At 38.5% G+C, this 24483-nt stretch overlaps 1 protein-coding gene across 18 annotated transcripts in view; it reads right to left on the bottom strand.

Moving 5' to 3' along the window:
* Positions 1-24483, bottom strand: part of LOC117237668 (polypyrimidine tract-binding protein 2) — a 414765-nt gene that overhangs the window by 36361 nt on the left and 353921 nt on the right. For all 18 annotated transcript variants that reach the window (XM_033501879.1, XM_033501873.1, XM_033501874.1 and 15 more), the window contains one exon: positions 5981-6121. In XM_033501879.1, the coding sequence (XP_033357770.1) occupies positions 5981-6121 (141 nt within the window). The remainder of the gene's footprint in view (positions 1-5980; positions 6122-24483) is intronic.

The raw sequence follows: 24483 nt of genomic DNA, 5'->3' as shown, positions 1-24483 counted from the left end.
CAAAATTCTCACAGCTTTGCCACTGCTCGCATTTGCTATTTTATAATTTCATATAACTTACCTAGTCTTTACTTGCGATTTAAAATTTTCCGTATTTTCCGTGATTTTTGAAAGTCATAATACAATTTATTACACGCAATTTATACATTTTTCTGCATCAAGCATACAAATCTCCATCGATAATCTCCTCCATTCGTATTTGATTACTACTAATCAGGAATTACATTATGAATAATGCACCAGAATGATCCATTAAATTACGAGTAATATTAAGCTAATGTGAAAGCAACACCGTCGTATTAACTAATCTCGATTACCTACCACTATCAAGCCGCTATGAAACGATATGGGTAAAACATAAAATTTAATAAAATTCATAAATCACGGACCACCTATAAACACGTATATTAATTAACACGTATATTAAAATATGGAAAATACGCCAAGTAGAGTACTGGTTGTAATATTTAATAAGTATATGAAACAAATTTCTGCTTAGGCTCTGTTTCTTTACTTGCTTTTATATCAATACGAATTTCTATAAATATTCAGAATCTAATTGCAAAGGGTGGAAATCTATTTTACGCTTTTCAACTCTTAAAGGTCATCATCGTACGTGGAATTGGAGCACGTGGAAATTTTGTTACAATAACCGTAGTACTATAAAATCAGCTCGATTCTCTATTCAATTTTCGTCCAAACAGAGATTCACAAATTAGATAGCGCGAAACACCACGAAACTTCGAAATAGCTGTTACAGGCCTTGGTTACTATATAATGCACATTGTAGCGAACAAAGGCAGCGGAATAGCACTTCCGGTCAGCAGGCAGAATCGACTTAGCGTGATGGCCGGGAGCTAATCTTTCGAAGCGATCGCGATGCGTGTAAATTCGGCGTTGAAATCGCCGCGTAAGCCTACTTACGCGGCCAAACAACGGCCAATGCCAGGGTCTGTAATCCAGCCGTGTTTTCTAGTCAGTCCATTATCGGCTTACCACCTTTCTACTACTCTGTACTTCTACCAAAATCCCGTGCATCAAGTCACCGCGCGAAATCTTCTCGAATCTCTCGGCTCTTCCTTCGATTCCAGAATGCATCTGATCTTTCAGAATTCTCGACTTTCCTATAAATTATTTAATAATACAGCAAACGTCAAACCTTCGTAATTATAGACTGCGAATTTTTATGGAAATTCATGGTTTTATAAAAACAAGCTGGCCGCTAATCTTTGAGAACTTTCGGGTTTCACATAGAATTATTTAATGGTATAATAAATTTCAAATCTTTGTAATTAGATTGCGAGTGTTTACGGAAATTCATGCTTCTATAAACACGATCTAGCTAATCTTTGAGAATTTTCAGCTTTGGTAGAAACGTGAAAATTTCAAACTTTTGCAATTGGGAAACCTTAAAAATGTCAAACCTGCGTAATACGAATGTTCATGAAAATTCATAGCTTTCTAACTACAAACTATCTCGCCTTAGAGAATTGCAAGATATCTGGCAAATGCTTAAGAAAACACGAAATAAATCTCTATTACCCTAAGCCCTATATTATTCGCAAAAAAGCGTGGAAAGCAAGGAAGAAACGCTTTTTACACTTTCCATTTTTCGTCGCCTCGTGATCTCGCGAACCTTCGTTCAAACTAGCCCTACAAGCCATCCCGCGCGCGTTCTTCTTCTTTTTATTCCTCTTTTTCCTTTTTTTTTCTTAACCTGAATCCAACAGAAAGAATGGTCCAAGCCATGTTTAGCATACCGTAACCACGGTTGGCATTACGTATGAAAACACGTGACATTCAGCCGGAAAGAAGCCCTCAATTTCCGGATTCGTGGGCCATGACGCAACGAACCTCCGAAAAATCCACGGAACTCTCTCCAAAACGGAAATAGCCGCGATTATCGCATTCAACGGCTTCTAAAGGGGTCTCGTTAAAGGGGAATTACTAAACATATCCAAATGCACGAATTACACGCAACTAATAAACAAGTAAGATAATCCAACGATAAAAATATCTCTGTTACCTTCAATACGTACATTTGCGAAATCATATACAAATTCTTTCGCTTGTACTTATTAACAGGTTTTCAATTTCACGTTCGAATAATTGGAGATTCTATTCCCCGGCCTTTATTTCTCGCTCAAAATCATTTTAGTACATATATTTTTTATAAGAATAAAATAGAACCGTCTGTACTATTTCACTTTCCTATCGATTCTTTGTTTCCATTTTGCCTTATTTTAACAAAAAGCCCGCCGTTACAATAGGTATTGTCTTACGTTTCCTTTTTTTTTCTTTTTTTTCTAAACTTTGATTGCGATCAGCACATTCCCCCCACAGTGAATCACTCTTTTGTTATCTCTTACTTTTTATCGTTCCTTTCCCTTTTTTACTCTTTTTGCCACGTCGCGAATTTTCTATTTTTTCGTGTCGAAATATTGACAGAAGAAAAAAAAAAGCGGAGGAAAAGTTTAGATGAACGCAGTTGTGCTCGATACTGATGAAGATTGGTTGCATTCCTTTCGAGATCGATCCCACATGTCAACGCGGTGAAAAAGTGTTATAGGGAAACGGCAGTTTCTCGTAAGCAAAAATTGGTGAAATATCGCGCCGATTTTTTTCAATTTCGATGTTCCCTATCGTACTTCGCTCCTCGAGTATTTCGGTAATAAATTACGACGTATTTATCAAGGAATTTGTCATATTTTTGGTTAACCTTTCACTGAAGCGTTACATTTATCATAAATTTATTACAAGAAGTAGGTGCGTATATATTCGGTGCACGATTTGTCAAATATTTGTCGGAAAAAACTTTGTGACTGATTGTTAACCAGCATAGTTTCTTATGTTCATTTACCGTAACAAAAATAAGAAATTGTGTATTCATTTTGAGAAGCAGAATTTTCTGACGTAGAGAATCTGACGATTGCGTTACGTTACGATTTATGATACGTTGTACGTATTTTTTAAGAGATTGACAAGATTTCGGTAAACGACCTATGTATATTTTATAGTGATCTATATAGGATATAAGTATATTCTGTACATCTGTTATAAGCAGCTACTATACTTGACACCAACACTTTCCATTTTCACAATTTCTACGGCGCGTAAAATCTCAACTGAAACAACTGCGCGATGATCTAATGGCTTCGATGATATGAAATCTTTTTATTTCAGCAACGGCAGTCGCAACAATAGTGGCGATAATGTCGCGATAATTTTAATCGACTCGTTAATCGAGCGTCGCGGAACGCCAATTAATCGTTCACGAGAATCGGTTTCTATGTACCCGAAACAAGCAAATTAATTCAATAACAACGCGGCTGCATAATTCCCGCGTATCGTTAATTGCTATTCGTAATTCTGTAAATATGTAATCAGGCGGGGGAAGCCGTTTCCTTATTACGAATTGGTAATCCAAAATTGGTGCGACGGACCATGTGACGCGATAGCTTCACACAATTGCCTGTTTCAATGACTTTGCATTATGCCAATCAATCGCTCGTTTTCGTCCTGCTTAGTCCAGAGAATTATATGTTAAATTAGAATTACATTTGAAACGCTGATGGAACCTGTGTCACACATAACACTGTGACATACAACACGTGTACCTGTGTAGCGACAGCTTCTGAAACACTTGGTGTCGCCTGAAATCTGTATACACAGGATGATCCGTAATTCACGGTACGAATAGGATCAAGGATGATTGTATGGCTCAAAACGACGCGAAAACGAAAAATAATAAAATTGCATCGAACATTTCAGTTTTTTGACAAAATTGAGCCCGAAAATTTGGCAGAATGAAAAAATAACGGAGGATAAGTAATTAATCGGAAAACTGTAATTAGTATTCCTTGGATAATTAAAATTATTATCAAAATTCTAGTTCTAGAAGTATCACGGCTCAAGTATAATTCAGAATTTTTATAATTATCTCTGGCATTTAATAGAATTTAAAGGGACAAAAATTCAGGAACAGTACGGAGAAAATAAATTAACCGCCTTTATGCGAAATGAATCAGAACTATTATAAAACGTAGCATAAATTTGCGAAAATAGTGGATTAAGCGGATGAAAAGGGACGAACTAACAGGGAATATTTGCTGGGAAGTTGTTCACGTTCGGCTGCAGCGAAAATCCGGATATTTTGAACGGAACGCTTGCCTGGTAACATGCTTCCATAAATTCACGTTTCAGATGTCGAACTCATATTATACTCTTCAAAAATACGTATTGTGATATAGGAATATATTTCTGTCTTTTCTTCTTTTTTTTTTTTTACAGTCATATAAAAGTACGTATTTTAGTTCGTCGAAATCTTGCAGATTTACTACACCATTATGAAATAATTCTCTTTGGTTTAACAATCCCTATGGAAAATAATGCGTGCAATTCCCGCATCTACTACGTTTTTATAAATGTGTCCAGAAACTTCTGTCTACTGTTTATACCTATTCCATTAATCCTCTAAATTATAATTGAATTCGAGCCAAAATCTAAAAAATCACGATAATCAATTTTATTGTCAAAAAGTAAGCAATTAACTTATTATTATTATTAAATTATTAAGTCGAATATCATAACAAGCTGTAATTTTAAAAGAGGAATTTTAAAGAAGAGATACTTGCGAAGGAAACTGACAAAAATCTTAAAAAATTTGCCAAAACACTGCTTACTGAACCAATAACAAATAGTTTATAATACAAACATTTCCTACATTACCGACCGTCCTAATTTCGTCGTCCATCTTGTCCTACTACTCAATAAAATGGCGACAAACCCGGTGGAAAATCAAATTATGGATCATAAGCGTGACAAAGAAGACTCGAAGTAGTGGAAGATCGGAGGTTGGTCGAATTCTAGCGAAACGGTAAATGTTTCGCCACCTAACGCGGATTGTTTAATATTCCATTAACGAAAACGAGACTAAAAATCTAGCGAGCTCGCGGCGGACGAAATATGCCGCGGTCCTCTTCCATTGTAATCCACGCGCTCGTCGGCGAAAGAAGAAAATATCCGATTAATCGGGAATCGAATTCGCCGGATACGCCGCGAAATCCGATTAATTTCCCATCTCCTGCATTATTCCCAACGATTTCGACCGTTTTTACCACGCGTGCCTGATCCCTAGTATAGCTGTTGTTTTCAAATAAATTTCGCGTTCGCGCACTCGGTCGTTCGTCGACCCTCTCGCCAATGCTTTGAAGATGAATAGCTTGTAATCTGTGGTGTAACTCGGAATTTGATAATTATTCCGTAGATTTTTGGCGAATTTTTTTGAGAATGATGTACAAAAGGAATTTTTTTTTTAAATATACTTGGATCTTCTTATAAAATATTAGGAGATCTTTCAAGTTGTTCACAGGTAAAATAAATACGTACGATGGTCGAGTTGATCGAAATTTAGCAATTTTTTGTTTTTAGCAATTATTTGGCTTTTTTCAGGCTTTTTTAGATTGTTCTTTTGCTTTTTTTTTTTAATCGCTGTAAAACGCTGTAAAACTGTCTGGTAAAACTCTATGAAATATAGACTTTTGGATTTACATCGCCGGTGTTCACGCTGCAAATAATCTATTATGTACTTTGTGACTCGAGAATTGGGACGCGTTGTTTAAATCTGTTACCTTCCTTTGGGAAGATTCAGCCAATCCTTTACAACGTTTTAAAAGTTTCAATTCTTTTTAATGCTACCGGACACAGATTCTTAAATATTTATATCTGTCAAATTCTAGAAAAGTCACTGGTAGCCTGTATTTATACGATATAAATTGTAAGTTTCGCGATTTCTTCCAAAATTATTTACTGAACCTTTACAGAGCTGGGAAAATATATTAGCGAAATGTCCATAACCTATAAAACTTACAAATTATCGAATCTTGGCAACGATAAGAAATACAACACGATTAATCATTGCTAAGCGTTAAAGTTACCGAGAAATTAATCGATAGTCGGCGAAACAGAAGTCGTAACTTACCTGATAGAGGACGTCCAAGGAAATTGGGTAGACCATCTGCTCGACGATGACTCTGAGAACGGTATTGGGCCCCCCTTGGGTTTCTGCTTGCGTCTGGGCCACCTGGTTCTGTCCAGGAAGCGCAACTTGGTTGTTCGAGTTCTGTAACAAACGAGAAAAACAACGACAGTTAGTTATCTATTCACTTGACAACGTGGAAGAAACTTTTTTCAAGGAGTCTTTCATTTTTCTTTTCCAACAGTTGACTGGGAGTTTAGATTTGAGACTGCAGTAATTTTGACGAGACTTTTCTTTAAAAAGTAGGAAACTTGAGTGGTGGGTAGAAGCGTTTTAGAAGAACAAAAGCGGGGAGATTTAATTTGTATCAAATAACTTTTGTTTACAACAATGTTTGATGTAAATTACGAAATTGTGAAACATTATTTTGTAAGAACTACTTTTGCACGAGAGATGTGGCGTATACGTAAAACACTATTGGGATAAAATTTCATTGATGTTATTTGGAGTATTTTGAAATACTCCAAACAAATGTGAACGATATTTGTAAAAATTTCATTAGCGATTATTTAATTCGTTTCGTTTAAAAAAAGAAGTATTAAGTATATATTGAGATCATCGAACGCACGTGTTTTCAGTAAAGCGAGATATGTATCCATTCGTGAAAATGAAAATGTATATAAAAATTCCGATCAACATTTCCAACTCGATTCAAATTGCAACTTGATTATTAATTGAAATGCAAAACACAAATACACAGGAGATCTCGCTGATTTTCAATTTCTCACATAAATATATAATAAACACAGCTTTTACGAATTTTAACTTCCAGTGATACGTTTCAAAAATAAATATAAATTATTAAATATGCGACGAAATGTAATATAATTCTCTAAAAGATTTAAGCGGAGGACGTTAATTAACATTGCTTTATGTTCCAACAATCTAAAAATTGTTTCTTTATTTTCTGAGACATCAAAGAGGATCAAAATCCCATGGCCGTCATCAGGTGTTGCCATGGAACCAACTTCGCCAACGATTAGCATAAAATGCAAAAGAAATGCGGCACATTAAATTCACGATGGAGATTAAAACGCGGCATGGAAGCCCGACGGCACCGGAAGTGTCGAGAAAGAGGAACTTGTTACCGAGTTAGTCGCTGGACTGACGTGGAATCGATCCAGTCATTCGAGATAAGCTTTCAAAATGGTTTTTAACAATCTACAGGACTGCAAAGAATCGAAAGAGAATGCGGAATATATAAAACTCTTCCACGTTTCGTGTAATTACAATTTTTTGGCTACGCGTAAAGTCTTTTCCATTTCCATTTAACTAGAATTTTTCAACTTCTTAATTTCATAACGTTAATTCGTTGGTTCTCCGATTCCACTGAACTACTTTAAAGAGCCTTTTCGCTTTAACCAGAATAAGATGAGGACACGCTCGACTGACACACGCGTACATACTGGAAAATAGTCCTGTTAAATGTGACGTCTGCGATATGAGACCATCGATCACTCGCATAATCGTAGTGTCCTATATACGATACAACGAAGAAAGGGAAAAATATAACGTTCACAATAATCTTAAGTAATAACAGCCTCACATCGATCCGGTTCCAGCAAAAGATTATCAACTTCTCTAAAGAAACGAAGATATGCAACAGAATTTAACAAGCCATCGAATATGAGAAATCGCTAATGACCATGGCAATCCGCGCGACTTTAAACGAAATAAATAATAATAGTAACCTTTTCGATGAAAAAATCGGCGAAAGATCTTCTCAAAACGAATTGGTACGTAAACTTTTCGGACAGACGAGCACCAGACGCACGTAGATAATTCGACGCGACAAAGTTGAACAGAAACTTCCTTCCGGGACAGCGAATTTCCGGTAGTTTTGAAGTCTGTGCCATTTATGGCCGTCGTTGGTCACGTAGACCGTTGGTGTAAAATTAGAATGACCACGGGGTATAAGGACGACCGACGTGTCGAAGTATTTTTATGAAGCAACACGGGTATGAAATTACGGGAAATTCAGCGGCGTGCAGGTCGTAAAACGGATAAAATAAAATTAACTAATAAAAACGGGAATCTCTGTCGATGTCTTCGTAACTAGATCTTCCAAGTTCGTGATATTTTACTTCGTATAACGATGCCAATTTTTCCTCCGTGGATTTACCGTTATTGGATATTAAAAGGCTGATTTTTATTTCGGCTTGATGTCACGCGAACCCTTCAGCGAATTTTTTCTTTAAATTGCCCTCGAATCGCGTACAAACGCACGCAAATAACACGGATGTTTGTTCGTCAGTTCGATTACGGTAAATTTTGAATTCCTATTTTAATCGAATTCTTTTTCGATAATTAAAATACTTTTACTACAGAAAGATACTGTTTACCGCAACGAAACGTAGCACGGTTACCATAAAATTGTTTCTTTATCAAACAATAGAATCGATGGATTCACGTGCTCGATGCTACTGAATTTTTCAACTGTACCATGTTGGCAAACACATTTTTCGAGATTATCCGCGGATACAGAAAAAAAATAAAGTTCACGCGTCACAGGAGCGTATTTTCATCCATTTGCGTCATCCACGTTCAAATGAAAGTAAACAGGTTGTGTACATCGACAAAATAAAATACGTGGACCAATTACTTCGATCCCCGCAGCACGTTTCAGCGGAGGCACGAGAGTTTGAAAAATGAAGATCAATATGCGACAGGAAATTAACGCAGTTTGTCGCGAATCTAGACGCGAATCAAAGAACTTTGGTTATTTAATCTAACGAATTTTTTCAAGAAGATTCGTAGCTTAACTAACGAACCTTCCGAAAAATGAAGAAACGCGGAGAAAGGATTTCTCCCTCGAGTATTGCTACTTATCAGCATCCGCAGAGCGAATAAAAAATAATTACAAAGCACGTGTCCAACGATGTCCGAGTTTAACAAAAGTTAAAAAGTTTAACAAAAGCTCGCAAAGTTTCATCAAACAGATATAACAACAGTGGTTGCAAAGTTTAACAATCGCGCGGCGATCTAAATAAAAGATTCACTGGGCGGAATTCCAGAGTCGTTACATGGTAATCAAGATGAACGGATGAAGAAACAGGATCATCCAGATTCACGACGGACCACGTTACCGGGACGCGGAGATAAAACGCGAGTCGACGGGATACAATTGCGACGACAACAGTTTACGAAGCTGCAACGAAACGCGGTAACGCGAGCTTTTCATTCCCAAACATACGTACTACGTTCCACGAGTAATTTCCGGTTATCTTTCTTTACGATTCCGCGGTGACGCTTATACCCGGGCTCTGTTCTTCTCTCTGACCAAGATCTGACACGACTGATCGAGAAATGTCCGAATACAATGTTCGCGCTTTATACACCAATGCTTAATTTCGCCCTTTGAATCCTAACTGTGCAAGTTTTCCTCCTACGAAAGATCCAAAAACATCGATGTACAATTTTTTGTGTGCCATACAAAATATTCCCGAGTTGTGGTGTATCACAGAAAGGATCTCCGTCTCTAAACCTGCATATATCGTACAAAGAACTTTCAATTCTCGATAAATACTTCCACGTAAACTGAAACTTGACATTCGAATCGCCAATCGAAATTCAAAGAATTCAGGATTACCAACTAAAATTCGAGGAACCCATCGCTATCGAGTAAAGTTCGAAGAGTCGTTCAAAGGATCGTCAACTATTGTACAATACACATAAACAGCATCAACCCCATTAAAATATAAAGCTCGCTTGTCTGAAAGCACACAAGAGGAACCATGAAATATTTACACAACCAACGAACACGCTTTGCTTTCGCAACGTTTCCAAGTTTGCATCGAATAATCCTCCTTACGGCGTCTAAAACAAAATTCCCAACTTTTTCACTGCGCCATCAACTATTCAAGGACTAAAATAACTTCTTAAACAGCGAACGACGCGTCGTTAACAGTCTTTGGATCGAACTGCCATGGCAATAATAATTTCAGTCGTTTCATCGGTGCAAAGTGTTTTCTGATGAAAACTACACGTTGTGTTGCAGGATATTCAGTTTCACGTCATAAACTCGCGTTTCCCGAATAATGGCGAGTCCGACGAGTTTTGTTAGGATGGATTAAAACTTTCATCGACCAAGTAAATGTGTTTTGTATGATGGTTTTTCGGGGACTGTAGAGAGAATCGGTTTAATGGTTCGACCGATGGAAGTGAATTTTGATTTTCATGGTACGTTAAAGGAAGATTAGAGTACTTTTTATCCGGTTTTCAGTCGGCTCTATACGTATTTATGTAGAATTTTGCGAATTTTTTAAAACCTAAAACATTTTTCGTTGCGAACTCCTACACTGCATTGTGAAAGAATAATATTGTGCTTGTGCATGAGAAACTATAATTGACCTACCTATTTTCCTCCGTTTCTTTTAGTGTCATATCGTGATATGAAATATCCTGTTCTTTAAAACAATTAATCGAAATAGAAGAAACTCTGACTTTTCAGAAACTCATCGATATTAGAAAAAATTATTTTCCATATTTCCATTTCAATTCGAGTTAAATCTGATCGAAAATCGATTTCATTAGAAACTCTCAAGCTTACTGGTCGAAATACGGTGATAAAACCCGGAGGAAATTAAATCTGATGTAAGAGGGTGAATTTTCGCAGGCGCACAATGCTTTTCCATTTCTTTGCCTGGAAATTCCTTCGATTTCACGTGCCTCCTTGGAAGATCTACGAGTCTGATGGGATTCTTTTGAAAAAAAAAAAAGGAGGAAACGTAGAGAAGGGAACCCTGGGATCAAATTTACGGTGAACACGCACGAGAATTTATCGGTTGCTAATTGCAGAAACGAAAGCGAAAGCCGAATGGGCGAAAATTACCGTGGAACCTTAAATTTTGGGATCCTCTGCAATTTTCTGATCGCCGTGAATAGAAAAATTCGTATAATTTCTCGTGCGTATTTAATTAGCAAATAAAAATCCATACCGACATATTGTTCAAAAGGAAGAGGAAAAATTAATCATAACACGAAGCAATGAATTTTTCAGACAGACGATAAAATACGATAATTAATTCTTTTCTAAAAGAAGGGGAGATCGATAAACGGATAATGAATTGAAATCACGTTTTTTCTCCACAGAAAGAAGGTCAATTAATAAATAAGTAGCGCCCTCAAGCTACAAATTTTCTTCGAAAAAGAAAGAAAAAGAAAGGTCTCAGTCGACGAACGATACATTGAAATTACCGAATCAACCGCAGCGACAAACTAAACACACCTGGAAAAAAATTTATTCAACTCTGAATAAAATTGCACGAACTTAGCCCTGAATTAAATTTCAATACAACGAAATTCTATAACGTTACTTACACCCAAAGAATAAGAAGGACGAAGCATTTCGACCCAAATTTCTGCAAAAGAAAATCACGTGAATTCACGCGTTCTCGAACGAGAAAATATTCTTAGAACGTTACTTCGTATCGTTTTCTCATCCGGCGAACAAACTTTCGAAAGAAAATGGGGGGGGGGGGGGAAGGAAGCGACGGTTTGCTTCTGCCGAGGAAGCTTCAAAGAAACGCGCACTTCTCGCCGCTTAAAAAGATGCAGATGGTTTAATTATACTGAATGTCGATAATAAAGTCGCCAGCTGCGAGCTGGAAAGGCTCAATTAAACTTGTACCTTAATTTCTGGACGGAGGTCGATGGAGGGTGGAGATAAGAAGAAAATCGTGGCCACTGAAAGAAATGTAAAACAGCTGGAGGAAGAGAGAGAGGGAGAGAGAGGGAAAGAGAAAAAAAGAGGAACGGAGGAAAATGGAAGAAGCGGGGAAAAGGGAGACGAGTTAGCGAAACGCGCGGCGAAGGTGCTAAATAAACAAAAGGGAAGGGTGGAATTTTAAATGAGGCAGAATTAGAGAGATGCAGTTGATTGATAGAGAAAAAAGGGAAAGAAGTGTTTCGATTTGAAGGACGAAATTGCGAAAGGCATATTGAATAGAATTCGGATGAGATATTAATCGAGCGAATTAAAAAATTACAAACGTTTAAAGGTGGAGTGGGCGCAAATTTAAATTTCTAAATTTCGTTCCATGTTCGTCTAAATTTAATTTTGATAATATTCATTAGACGAAGATGTTAGCGGTCAGAGGATGTTTATGCACAATTCTGATTGCCACGAATTTCATTGGAAACGTCCAAATCTTAGGAAAAAGAATTTTTCAAATAAGCGAAACCAATTGTCCAACAAAATTTACGATTTTATTCGACGCACAAAGGTATTCGCGAACCGTTGCATCGAAATACGAATCGCGATATTCATGGGTGAATCGAGCGATTCTGCGAGGTTGGCGATCGTTTTCAGAGATTGCAGCCACCAAAACAACCGTTCTGAATGCAAGTTTAACGTATTATTGTTGCCCGACACAATAGACGCGTCCGTTGTTTCCGAGTCGCTCTTGTAAATCGTGCTTAATGATAGATGAACGCGGATGCGCTGGTGCCTGAAGGAATTGCCCCGGAGTTTCGGCCAATTTATAATTCCGAAACTTTTAACCCAGTTTTTGCTTGCAACTTCCTGAAAATTTCCCATTTGTACATTGTGTTTTTACAACGGACGTGTCCTCGTGTTTTCCGAACCGTGACAGCCTTTTTAAACGAGAATGCAATTTATTTGAATTCGATTTCGCTTGGTAAATCGTTATTAAAGAATGTAATTAGTGGAAGAATAATTTATGCACGTATGTATAGTAAGTGAAAGAACTGCGAGAGCTTAACGAAGGTATAACGATCCAGATTCGATCTTGCAACTTCAAGGAAAAAATTAGAAACTTCCATTTCTACGAAATTCAATTAAAACTAGCTATCGTCAAAAGGAAAATTTAAACGATACACGCTACTTCGAAGAAACGTGAAAAAGTCCAAGGAATTCTCGGAAGCGAGGGTATAAAAGAATAGTTTTCAATCTTAAAGAGTAAAATACATTTCACGAAAAAATTAATCAAATTTCCATTTTCACAAAATTCAATTAAAACTACCTGTCACGAAAACGTAAATGGAAAGTAAAAGAAAAATTCATACGATATAACCTAGTCTACCTTACAATGAAAAGTTTAAATGGAAGATCGACGGAACCATGGAATGATAGAAACACATCATTTTTTGATATTTTAATACGCCAGACTCAGGAAGGAAGAGAGAAACGAGCGCGTGAGTTATAAGTCGAAATAATCCAAGAACTTTCGACGAGCAATCTTGCCTCGGCGGAGACCGTTACTTTGACTATGCACTCGAATGGAGCAGCTTTCAACAGGCGAAATAACTACTCTAAAGGGTAGTTTCCAACCCCTTCTGATGGCTCGTCCCTCAACTAACCGTAAGTGCTCGGACTGAGAACATTACCATAACATACCACGCTACTTGTTGCAACTGATATAGTCCGAGCCTTTTACTTCTGCACTCGGATCCAAAGAGTATAGCGCGATTGAAAGCTTTTATATCCTCGTTCGACCGCGGATAACGAGGGTCGAGGGTTCCTTATATATGCATCAAGCTTTCTTATAGGTTGGAGTAAAGTAAATATACCGAAATAGCATCTTTTTCCATTTCTTTGTTGTTTCAGAAGAAATTATTTACATTCCGTGTTACCAATATTATTGATATCCCAAAATGCCAACACACAAAGTAATAAACTTTTTCCTCTTTACATTTTATTTTTTGGAAAACCGTTCTGTTTATTTTTGAACGAAAAATTAGTCGAAAAAATTTCGACTATTTTTCAGGAAACATCGTCCAATTTTTTTTTTCATTCGAAAAATGAAATCCATATTGCTTTGTGCGCTGTAAATAAAAATGTATCTCTCCGTCCAAATAAAAATTTCCTTTTTCTAAACAAAAATTAAATGTCTAAAAATATTACTGATTGGATAAAAGAGGATCGACATAAATCAAGTCAACGGTAAATAGCAGTCATAGTATACGATGCAAGAATGTGCGTAAAACTCTATAAACCTGGAACAAGTCTCCAGAATATTAATCAGAATCCGAAGATTCGAAATAGATCTCTTTCGATTCTTTCTGTTTCCTCGCAATCTTTCCGGAATTGTCAGAGTAGATAACATACGATTGCACAGCATCTCCGCATTTCTCAAATTTGATGTTTATTCGCGTCCGGAACCGGCCAATTCTCGTATTTCCTCACGGTGCAGCCCGGTTTCTTACGCTTTTCCATATCTCAACGTTTCCAGGGTATCCACTATTTCCAGTTGTGTTCCTATATTTCACAAATCCTCGATTTCTCTTCGTTTCCTATCCAACATGCCGCTGCACTGTCTTATACACGCTGTAAATCCCTTGGATCTTTATTACAGTTGTGCTCCCGTATTTTTGTCATTTTCGTTGAAGCATTCTCGGATTTTTATTTGATCCTTTGGTTGGTTTACAGCGAAGGATGTTGCATCGACGGTCTTTCTTCAACTGCTTTAGGAATCGTGGAGATTACGATGTACAATGACTCGCCAAACTATTCACTTCCCATATTTGCTGCCCATAGGAAATTTATCTTCACATCGTACGTGTCACATACAACGTTCTACAATTTCGTTAACACTGCAACGAGTCATGATCGTATTGGTCAACTTCCGACACAACGTGTAAGTGTATTGTACATGCGAAAAGAAAAATAACTACGAAGAACAAAAGTCGAATCTAATTAATAATTCCACTCGTCGCACCAGTCCCTTTCACAGCGAAAAGCCCGAACGCGTTCCAACATCGACCCTTCGAAGCACGAAAAGAAACAAAGAGCACGGAAAGAAATTCGCAAATTCACCCGGTGATACATTATTCCCCGAGTTAACAAAGATAAACGACGAAGAAAGGCGAACGTGAAAGACGAAGTGATAGGGAGAAGCGGCTCGTCGAGTGACCTCATGATCCACATTCGCGGAAAACGTTTCGACGTAGCGAAGAGCAACCCCACAGCTCGTCGTCCGGTTAAATATGCATCGATGGAGAGCACGCCGCGGGATGTGGTTCTTTCGAGAACGGTAACGGACCAAATAATAGAAGCCGCGACGATAAATAACAATGCTGGTGGCGTTCTATCAGTTGCTCGACTTTTCAACCCTCCAAGGCTATTGCAGTTTTTTGAAAACAAAACAGAGGTTAATTCCATAACTGGACGATCGCCGGAGTTTCGCAATTTTTTGAAAAGATCGGTTCGTTTGAAACATTTTCGCTGCATCGATGTTTGATTGCTAAAATTAATAGCACATACCGATGTAAAACATCGCGCGCCACGGTATTGGCGTGATTTCCTTTCGTGAGAATATTTAAGGGTTAACGGGTGTTGAAAGAACGTAATAAATATAAAGCCTCATAACTAACCATTCTATAACTAACCATTGACCACTAAGACAACGAAGAACGTTTATGTATAAAATTCTTCAAGTCTTAAGCCATTAAGTTTTACGCTGGAAATAGCGTTAATGGTGTGTTGCATAATTGGTGCTTCGTAATCGTTAATTTCGTGTATCGGAGGTAATTCTGGACGCTGAAGTTGTGAAGTTGAAATTGAAGTTTGTTGGAAATTTTGGATAGCGTGTCTCGTGTTTCGAGTAGAATTAGTGGAATATTGGGGATGAGTTGGTATTATAAGTTAAAGGATTAATCCTACTATGGAGTTAATTCTACAACGAGGTTAATTCCGCAACCTTTTACTTTCAAGGGAATGGAATTTTCTAAAAACGTAGAATTCCGCTAGAACCTACTTTCCAAGACTCAAGACCAAGGCTCGATTCCACTCTATAAACCAACAATTTCTGATTAAAAGGAGAAACAAATTCGCTTCGATCGATCTGGAAAAACAAAAACGAACCGAGAAATGCCAAGCGTCGGAACAGTTTCAAATATCCTCCGTTCAATTTCCCGGTGTACGATTTCGTGCGAGGCTTTCCCGTTTATTCGTCGAATCCGAAATATTTAAACGGTTGTTTCCGCCGGCGGAGAAATGGCGAACGGCGTACGCGCCGCGAAAAGAAAATGAAGGAATTAAGAATTAACACGATGGAAAGACGGTACAGCGGAGAAAGTCTGTAGGAAATTGCCAGTCTGTTCTACCCGCCTCGAGGAACCTGCGATTTGTTTGCGAAACGAGCGAGCATCCTGAGCCCGCCAACCCTCTCTCTGTTATCCTGAACGAAGCACAGGGTGCTCTCCGAGTCGGTGCCACCGAATCGACGAAGGATGGTTGTTGGAAGTTTCGATGAGGGTGGGAGGGGAGGGGGGCGCCCTGATGAAAAATTCGTACGCTACCTCAGGAATTTGTTTTGGCAAGCCTGTCTTAGGATCCTAATATCCGATTCAGGATCATTTGTCTAGGAATGAACGTAGAGGCAGGGGCCAGTAAAAGTGAATTGATCCGAGAAGTGAATTTTTACTTGTATCGTATAACATGTTTTAGAGACGAAGATTTGATTAAGAAAGGCTGTGAAGGCTTCGAGGGGCGAAAAGTGGATTTTTCTTGGATCGTGTAGGGTGAGTTATATTCCAGAGAATGACGATGTGAAACGTGAATCGAGAGATTCCGAAGATTTGTGATTTTGATCACAACGCTATCGTTCTCTTAAAATCCAGATTCACCCCGTAAAATCAACAGAAGAATGGGAAGAATCGCGAATTGAGAATTTCTAGAATTCTAATACTGGCAAAAGGTGAAAAAGCCCGTAAAGTAATTTCCGAGCACCCTTCAAGCTAAAACCGAGCCCCGCCAACTAGAGTTTAGTGGAAATACTCACCATACAACTTCATCTCCATAAATCTGGCAAAAATATCACGGAGGAAACAGGAAGAACAAGGAAGGTGGCGGTATTTCGTCAGAAAAAGAAGCCTGCCTGTCCAACTTTGCATTTCGCTTAGCACTCTGATCGCGGAAATAGCATCGGGGACGTAAAAGAGAGCGAGAGGCCCCGTGCAGTTAGGCAGAAAGAGAAAAACGAGCTGGGCGGAAACAGGCCGAGAAGACTGATTATTCTGGCTGCAGAAGAGTTCGTCTGGCTGCCTAGCCACTCCATCATTTTGACGGCCGCGGATCCCTCCCGTAATATTGTCCAATGAACGCGCTCCTTTATCCTCAACGAATGAGGTAGCAGCATTAAAAGCGAAAACCAGGGAAAGGGACGGTTGACTGCCGAAAAACAAGCTAGCGATGGAATCCAGGAATCCTTTGGTGGCCTCACGCAGAGAGAAAAAAGCCGCAAGTCGATGGAATTGCACGTGATCGAAGTCGATGACGAACGTTCGCTATGAAGCCTCGATGATGCTTTGTTCCCTGCGAGCTTAAGGTGTCTTTCCTGACATCTTTATTTTTCCTTTCTTAGTTAGTTTAGTTGATAGTAACGTAGTTAGCTTCTTTTGCCTTTATTTTAAATGCAAACGTTCGTGTTTCTCCGAAGTCAAAGTTATATCGTAGGTACAGTCAACGTTACTTAAATGTAGCAATAAGTATAGATATACTTCCAAGTGGCAATTATACGAAGAATATTTGCCTATTTCATTCTAACGCCATATTAGATATGATCGCTATCGCTAATCCAACACCAGCGTAAAGAGTCCATCTCGCGTCCACTTCCATCCATGTAGATATAGGAACTTGATAAATATAAAATCCATAACCTTAACTCCCGAAACAAAAATCGATCAAATAGACGTGCGACGGCTGAATCGAATATGGCCGTCGGAATTCTTTAATTGGGCACGCAATCACGATTCCATTTAGGCGAGCGGCGTTTAGCTTCTCGTTTCAGGATTTTAATCGCACGAGCAGCAAGCGATGTGCATCATCATTCCTCGCGTTTCAGGTTGACTACGTGAGAAATCCAAACACCAGTCCCCGTTCTTTCAGCCAGTCGGGTTCCATTTTCCGGCCGCAACTCGTTCGCGTTATCCATTTTACTCATATTTCATCCCCCGGCAACGTCGAAATGGGGCGAAAAAAAAAAAATATCAAACGAGTATCTCGCCTCGTGTTGCCAGTCCTTTCACCCCGGCGACAGCTCTCGTCTTTTCACGAGATCGCAAGAATCACTTTCTTTTTATCACCTTTTACTCTGTATAATACTTTATACGCTATACTAGTACCGATTATAAATTGTTATTTAGCAGATACTTTATATCGGTACATTGATTATATTATAGTTCTCGGAAAGTTGCTACTGAAGAAATTTGTCGCGGGGAATTAAGATGGAGAGATATGTAAATTGTTTTTTTAAACTTCGACGATGATTCAGTAACGATAGCGATACGGTAATATGTATAGCGATGATATTTCCAATATATTCGTGTAATACAAATTTTTGATGTATTTTAAAAACCCTATGCTATTTGATTGTTTGAGCTAATTACTGATATTTTGTTAAATATTTGGATCAGTTACGGCTATACATTTGCTTCATACATTACTATTTGCTTGGTTGGGCTGTTTATTATTATACAAATATCAAGCATCATCTACTGTACATTATTTAATTACCTTTTCCCAACCCACATAAAACAGTCGGTCTTCCAACTGGCAGAACAGCCATGGTGAACAGCCGTCATTTTCCATAAACACGATATCTGCACGCGTATTTCACCGATCGATACGTCGGATACAAGTTTGCCACATTGTTACTGCGAATTCCGTCTGAAATGCCAAGGAGCCACGTGGAAACGGCGAGGAAGGGGTTGGAGGGTGGTTATGCTGCCAAGATGGCGTAATATTTTTAATGGAGGGTGTCTTGGGTGATCTACGACGCGCTGCATTGTCTCTGCGAGACACCTCGCGCATTCTTCTCACCCTCTACCTTTTCTCCCGCCCTTTTCCACCGCCAGCCGCTCCTTTTCCTATTTCTGGATGTATTTTCTGGAAATCTTTCGGGATCTTGGAATTTTTGGACGTTCCTAGTAGTAGTTGCAATATTTGACAATGTTTTGTGAAAGTTGCGACTTTCGACATTCCTCGAATGGTCGATGAAAATTGTGACTGCTTGGAATTTTTAGTCGCGTTCAATTTCAAAGAGTTTGTAGTTTTTGATATTTCACGGAGGTTGAAGGATACCTTTAAAACGTCGTAAAAGTAAGCTGGCGTAGAAAATGTAATTTAACTAGTATGCTCAACTAGTATCATTAGGCCACAGTTGACTACAATGAAGCGAGTTTCTGTTGGGTTGCTCAACTCTTTCGTATTCTATATTTCACGAGATTTTATTTGCCACTATTGTCATATTTTTTATTGATAGGAATAAAAATGTTTTTATAAACCTAAGCCAGCAGCGAGAATATTTATCGCTATTTTGTGACGTGGTATTATACGGTTTAAGACGTCCGTTGCAAGTTTTCCTCGCAAACCGGCAAGTGTTAAAGGCTAACGTTGTCGTCAACGCGTACACAGGCATGGCACTGACGTAAGTTGGGCATTGTTTTCAACGTCAACAAGGAAACGGCTTGCTCGCGTGTTCATGCACTGAATAATTGATACCAGACTATAAACTGTCCTGTCATTCTGTACGGTATCTTAGAACGTGCTGAATTTTGCCTTCGACTAAATTTTTATCCTCTATGCTCGCACTACGAAGCCGAAAATACCGTTGCTTATCTTCTTCGAACTTTCATCGGTTGATCAATTCCAAATAAAATCATTAAAATATTCTCTTTTCGTCATAAATATCGCTAAATCCAGTCGTCTGTTTCAGGTTTCTCCTTTACGCATCGAATTTCCTTCTCGACGCCGTCAGTTCGGAAACTTTCGCGTCCCTTTTCGCTTGTGGTTAAAAGGAATAAGAGGGAGAGAGAGAGAGAGAAGAGGTCAGAGGAACCGCGGCCGGTGTAAGGTAGAATTATGTCACGGCTTTACGCGGGACACTTTTTATGGGGCTTCGTAAAGGCCGGCGAAACTTTCCTTCTCGCTAAAACCATTAGCCAGACCCGTATATTCTCGTCACAAAGGCGAGCCGGTCCTCCGCCTCTCTCAGGCTATTGGAAACAGGTGTCTAAGCCGTGTCGCGAGGAAAGAATCGCCCGTGTCGTGTGACGATGCGTCAACCGAGTGTCATTCTTTGTGCACAACCTCGCTAGGATCTTGATTAAAACGAGGAAACGCGAGCAGTCTGTGGTGTCAGTTTAATTATGGCAGAGGCGAGGTGGAAATATTTATAAATAGCGCGTACTTATGCTTATTTAATGGTTATAAATAAGGGGCGAGGGGAGACTAGTATTCAGTAGTTACTGTTTACTTCACTATTTAATACTTAGCATCTACTACCTGCTAGGCATTTAGTGCTTAGTAGTTAGAACATGGTACTAATATTACGTTAACGAACTTACGCGAAATAAGCGAACTGTTACGACATGGCAGTATCTTCCCATAAAAGAGACCAGCTAAATCTGTCGTTACTATATAACGAAACGAACTAAAAAAGATGCGCGTAAAATCTCACGAAATTTTCTGTATACCCACTCTGAATTTCGCTTCCGAATCTTTCAAACTATAATTCCATTTATGAACATTTATATCAAGGCGATGTCAATACAACATATGTAATAACGTCGGAGGATCGGATCGATGCAACTTGAAGATATCCTGATCGCTGATAACTTATTAATTCATTTTCTACCTGAAGAAAGTGAGACGGAGACAAACATCCATTGGGACGAGAGCCTGTAAATTAATTACTATAGAATACAAGGATGTTTTGTCGCACGGTGTCTATTAAACGAGTTCAGAGGCGAGCTTCACTCGCGTCTCTTTTACTTAACCGACATATTAGCCCCAGGGGCGGTCGATGTATTAACCGTGCCCCACGTAATTCTTTCCTCTAGCACCAACCAACGAAATCCCCTCGTTTCGCGCTTTTGTTTATGCAATAAGGGGCCACGAGACTCGATATTGTAGAGATTACACGTTTCACTCGCCCGTGGAGACTTAACAGGGAATTTGTGGTGTTGCTCGCTGAAATATGCACAGGATGTACTAAAACTATGTGCTTTTTTAAAGCCACTCTTAAGTCTTGTATGTACTTGTAATTATATGACGAAGCTTGTAATAGTTACGTTCCAACTGTTTCACTATACTCGAATATGTATAGTAAGCAAATTTTAAGGAAAAAATTTTTTTTTAAGAAGACAATGGTATAAAAATGGTAGAAATGTAGAAACTAAATTGCATTCCGTTAAAAATAAGCAATAGAGTGTCCACATACTTTCGAACGCGTCAGTGTAGGGAAGCCAATCGCAGTTTCCTATTTACAATACATGTACGAAACAAATACCTGCTTTCTAAAAATCACGGGCCACCGGAAATTCAGAATGAAATACCGCCGATGGTCCGGCATTCCGGCGAGTTCCTTGCACACGCCTTGGACAAGTCCGTTGCTTTATTCTTCCGATGCACTTTATGTGGCTAAAATACTTCGCATTCGTGGAAATTTCCGCTCGAACGACACCGGGAAAAGTGGTTTCCAGAAATTCTCCGGCGTCTGTCCACGCGTGACTGCGTTTAATTTCGAGCTTCATTCGGGGAAAAAACGACCACCTGATCGAGCCTCCGACTGCATCATAGAGAATAGAACGTAGAGAAACCGTGGGAATTTCCTTCAATTGTTTTCGACCAACGAATTCCACGATTCTACGAAAAAGTGTATTATATTTCACGCATGGAGTAATTTTCGAAATGATTTATTCTAAAATCGAACGTCGACTTCGTTCTTGAAGATTCCCGAGAACGTAGTATAGAATAAATATCGTATAAATTACGCTGTTTCGCATGATCTCAAAATTGTTATTAATTTACTAATATCGTTCACTATACGAAAGGAGCGTGGCCCTTGAATCAGGACTGCACGTAGAAGAGCATCATCTTGACTTCTGACAGCTTAAAGTGAATATCAAACTTCGACAAAGTGAAATTTCATGTACACCAACCCAATAACGAACAACCCTCCAAAATACATCCTAATTTTCACCTGAATCTGACGAAATTCGCAAAAATCGCTACCTGTGATCTTCCTGTAGCTTCAAGAATTTTCTGTTTCGACGAAGACAGATGCAAATCGAGTTCCGTAAAGGGTCGGATGAAGAAGGTCTGATTTTCTTCTCGCGCAGCCGCCCCCGTAAAGGGTCGAATGATTTCTCGCTGAGCATCCTCGTGACAAACGACGTCGAGGAAAGCAATCGCCGTGAAAGCCTCGCTTGCATGCACGTGCGGTTCTTGATGTTGGCCAGCTTGTACAACATCGCTTGACCAGCGTGTTTCATGGCCCTCGTGAAAGGAAACGTTCCAGAAGCTCTGACGCTCTGCCGATCGTTGTGGGTTTGTAAGAATTTTATAAAGACACGTAGACAGGACGTAATTGGGGTTACAAGGATGTATAATCCACCAATTGGATTATGCAGGATATTCTGTTTTGTGATCATTATCAGACTCTGAGAAGATGAAATGCGTAGTTTGATTTGCGAGCTGTAATAGCAAAAATTACAAAAGACTTGTTTCTTCGTCTGGTTTTTTTGTCGAAGAATTAACAATTTCTAACATTTTACGTAATTTGTGTTCATCGATGATCGTTCACTTCGTAGAAAACAAAATTAAATTCTCACGCAAAAACGCCGTGTCAGGAAAGCAGGAAAAACATGTAACAAGTCGATAGAATCGGAAAATATTCCAATACTAGTTTTCGATGTCCACGAAAAGAAACAAAAAAAAAAAAAAGAGGGAAAAGCAACGCATAAGTTGTTCGCCCTAGAAACTTCGCCCATAACCTACTTCCACGCGATTTATGATTCAACGATGCCTGAAACTTATCATCTCCTCAACAAGACTATAAATCTATAGGAGAATGTAGGTGGGTACTTTTGAAAAATCGAAAAGTTGTCATTCGATGGGAAATTTCAGGGTTGATCTATCTGGTCGATCGATCGAGCCACGATCGAAAACAGTTATTATTAATAAGCAGCCAGGATAAATTGTGGCATAGGGGATGTCCCGAGTTTCTCGATGACACGCAGTCCCCAGGCGAAGTTGCCGGGAGTTGTCAAACTGTTCTTTCCTCCCCAATGATCCGGCAACTTGCTGGAAACGGACACCGATTCCAAGGGGAATGGCAGGTTTAGCGATCAGCTGAGTAGACAAGTGACAAATAAGGATAATGGCTCTTGTTTATGCAGGTACAGGTACACTGACTCACCCAAGTGTCTGAGCACTTGCTAGTACTTTCCACATACATATATTAAATGAATAAGAAATGATACCAGCTACAAATCTTAAATATTCCTTTCTTACGCCTTCTTTCCTCAATAGTTAGGTATATCGTAGTTTCCAATACTAAATACCGATATTTAGTATTACATGCTAAATATACAGTAACTTCATATTAGGTAATCAATTTCCACGTTAAAAAAAAGTTACTTAATCCAAGAAATTATTTCATAGCGATAATTATACAATGATATTCCTGAAGTTTTTTTTATGCAGAAAGCTCTCGACTAACTCACTAACATGATAAAAAAAAGTTTGCAATGTTCTCCAACTATTTTATTAAATTTGCCAGATATTCATCATGAGATTTATTTTCAAATTTCCCAAATTTCGAATTCTCTCTCAGTTATAAATATTTATATCAGGGTTTATTCAATGTATCTTCGTAAACCAGCATATTCTTTTTCCGTCCTAAGATGTATTAAAACTATTCTTGATTAAAAAAGAAAAACGGAGGACAGAGAAGGGAGAAAAGAGGAAAGCTCGTATTTCCGCGCCCGTACGGCGGCGAAGAAAACTTTCGTAATTAATAAGTAATTTCCTCGCTTTATGGCGGAGAGAAAACTGTCATAAAAAGTTGGCCCGCTCGTTTCTTTCTCCCCGTGGCAAAAACAATAGAAATAAATATCGAGGATATCGGCGCCGTATTTCATCGCCAACTAATTCCCCGCGATCCTCCCTGCCAGATACGCTTCTCCAAACGTGTGAATGCTATCGATTACCGGGCACGTAATTAATTTCGTTTCCTAGATTGCGATTTTTCTGTTTGAAAGTTAAGGCGTTGAAAAACAGTTGAAAGTCACGTTTGCGGTATATACAGAGTGTCGTATAATTGCTGATATAGCCAATGAAAATTTTAGGTGAAAAAGCGAATAAAAGATTTAGACGAATATTTGCCCATTTTGAAAGTTCGTTTCTGAGAAAAAAATCAGTGAAAAATTTAATCAGTGTATTTAACTGCTTTTTCAGAACAAATTTCAATAATCATTTATATGTATTTATTACATTCGATAATTACTGGGCAAAATTAATACAATCAAAACGAAATGTAAAACATTTATAATTGTTTAATTAGTAATTTTATCAATCCCGAGTCAAGGAAAAACAAAAATGGCAATTAAAATACGAGAATACAAACTCTTTCTGGTACAAGCAATTTAGTCCACTTTAAACATTATAAAAATAACATCGATTAAAAATAAATACTGTTTTA

The sequence above is a fragment of the Bombus vosnesenskii genome, unplaced genomic scaffold, assembly GCF_011952255.1.
Source record: "Bombus vosnesenskii isolate JDL3184/JDL3185 unplaced genomic scaffold, Bvos_JDL3184-5_v1.1 scf7180000013395, whole genome shotgun sequence".
In the NCBI taxonomy this organism is placed as follows: Eukaryota; Metazoa; Arthropoda; class Insecta; order Hymenoptera; family Apidae; genus Bombus; species Bombus vosnesenskii.
This window is presented reverse-complemented; position numbering and strand designations above follow the sequence as displayed.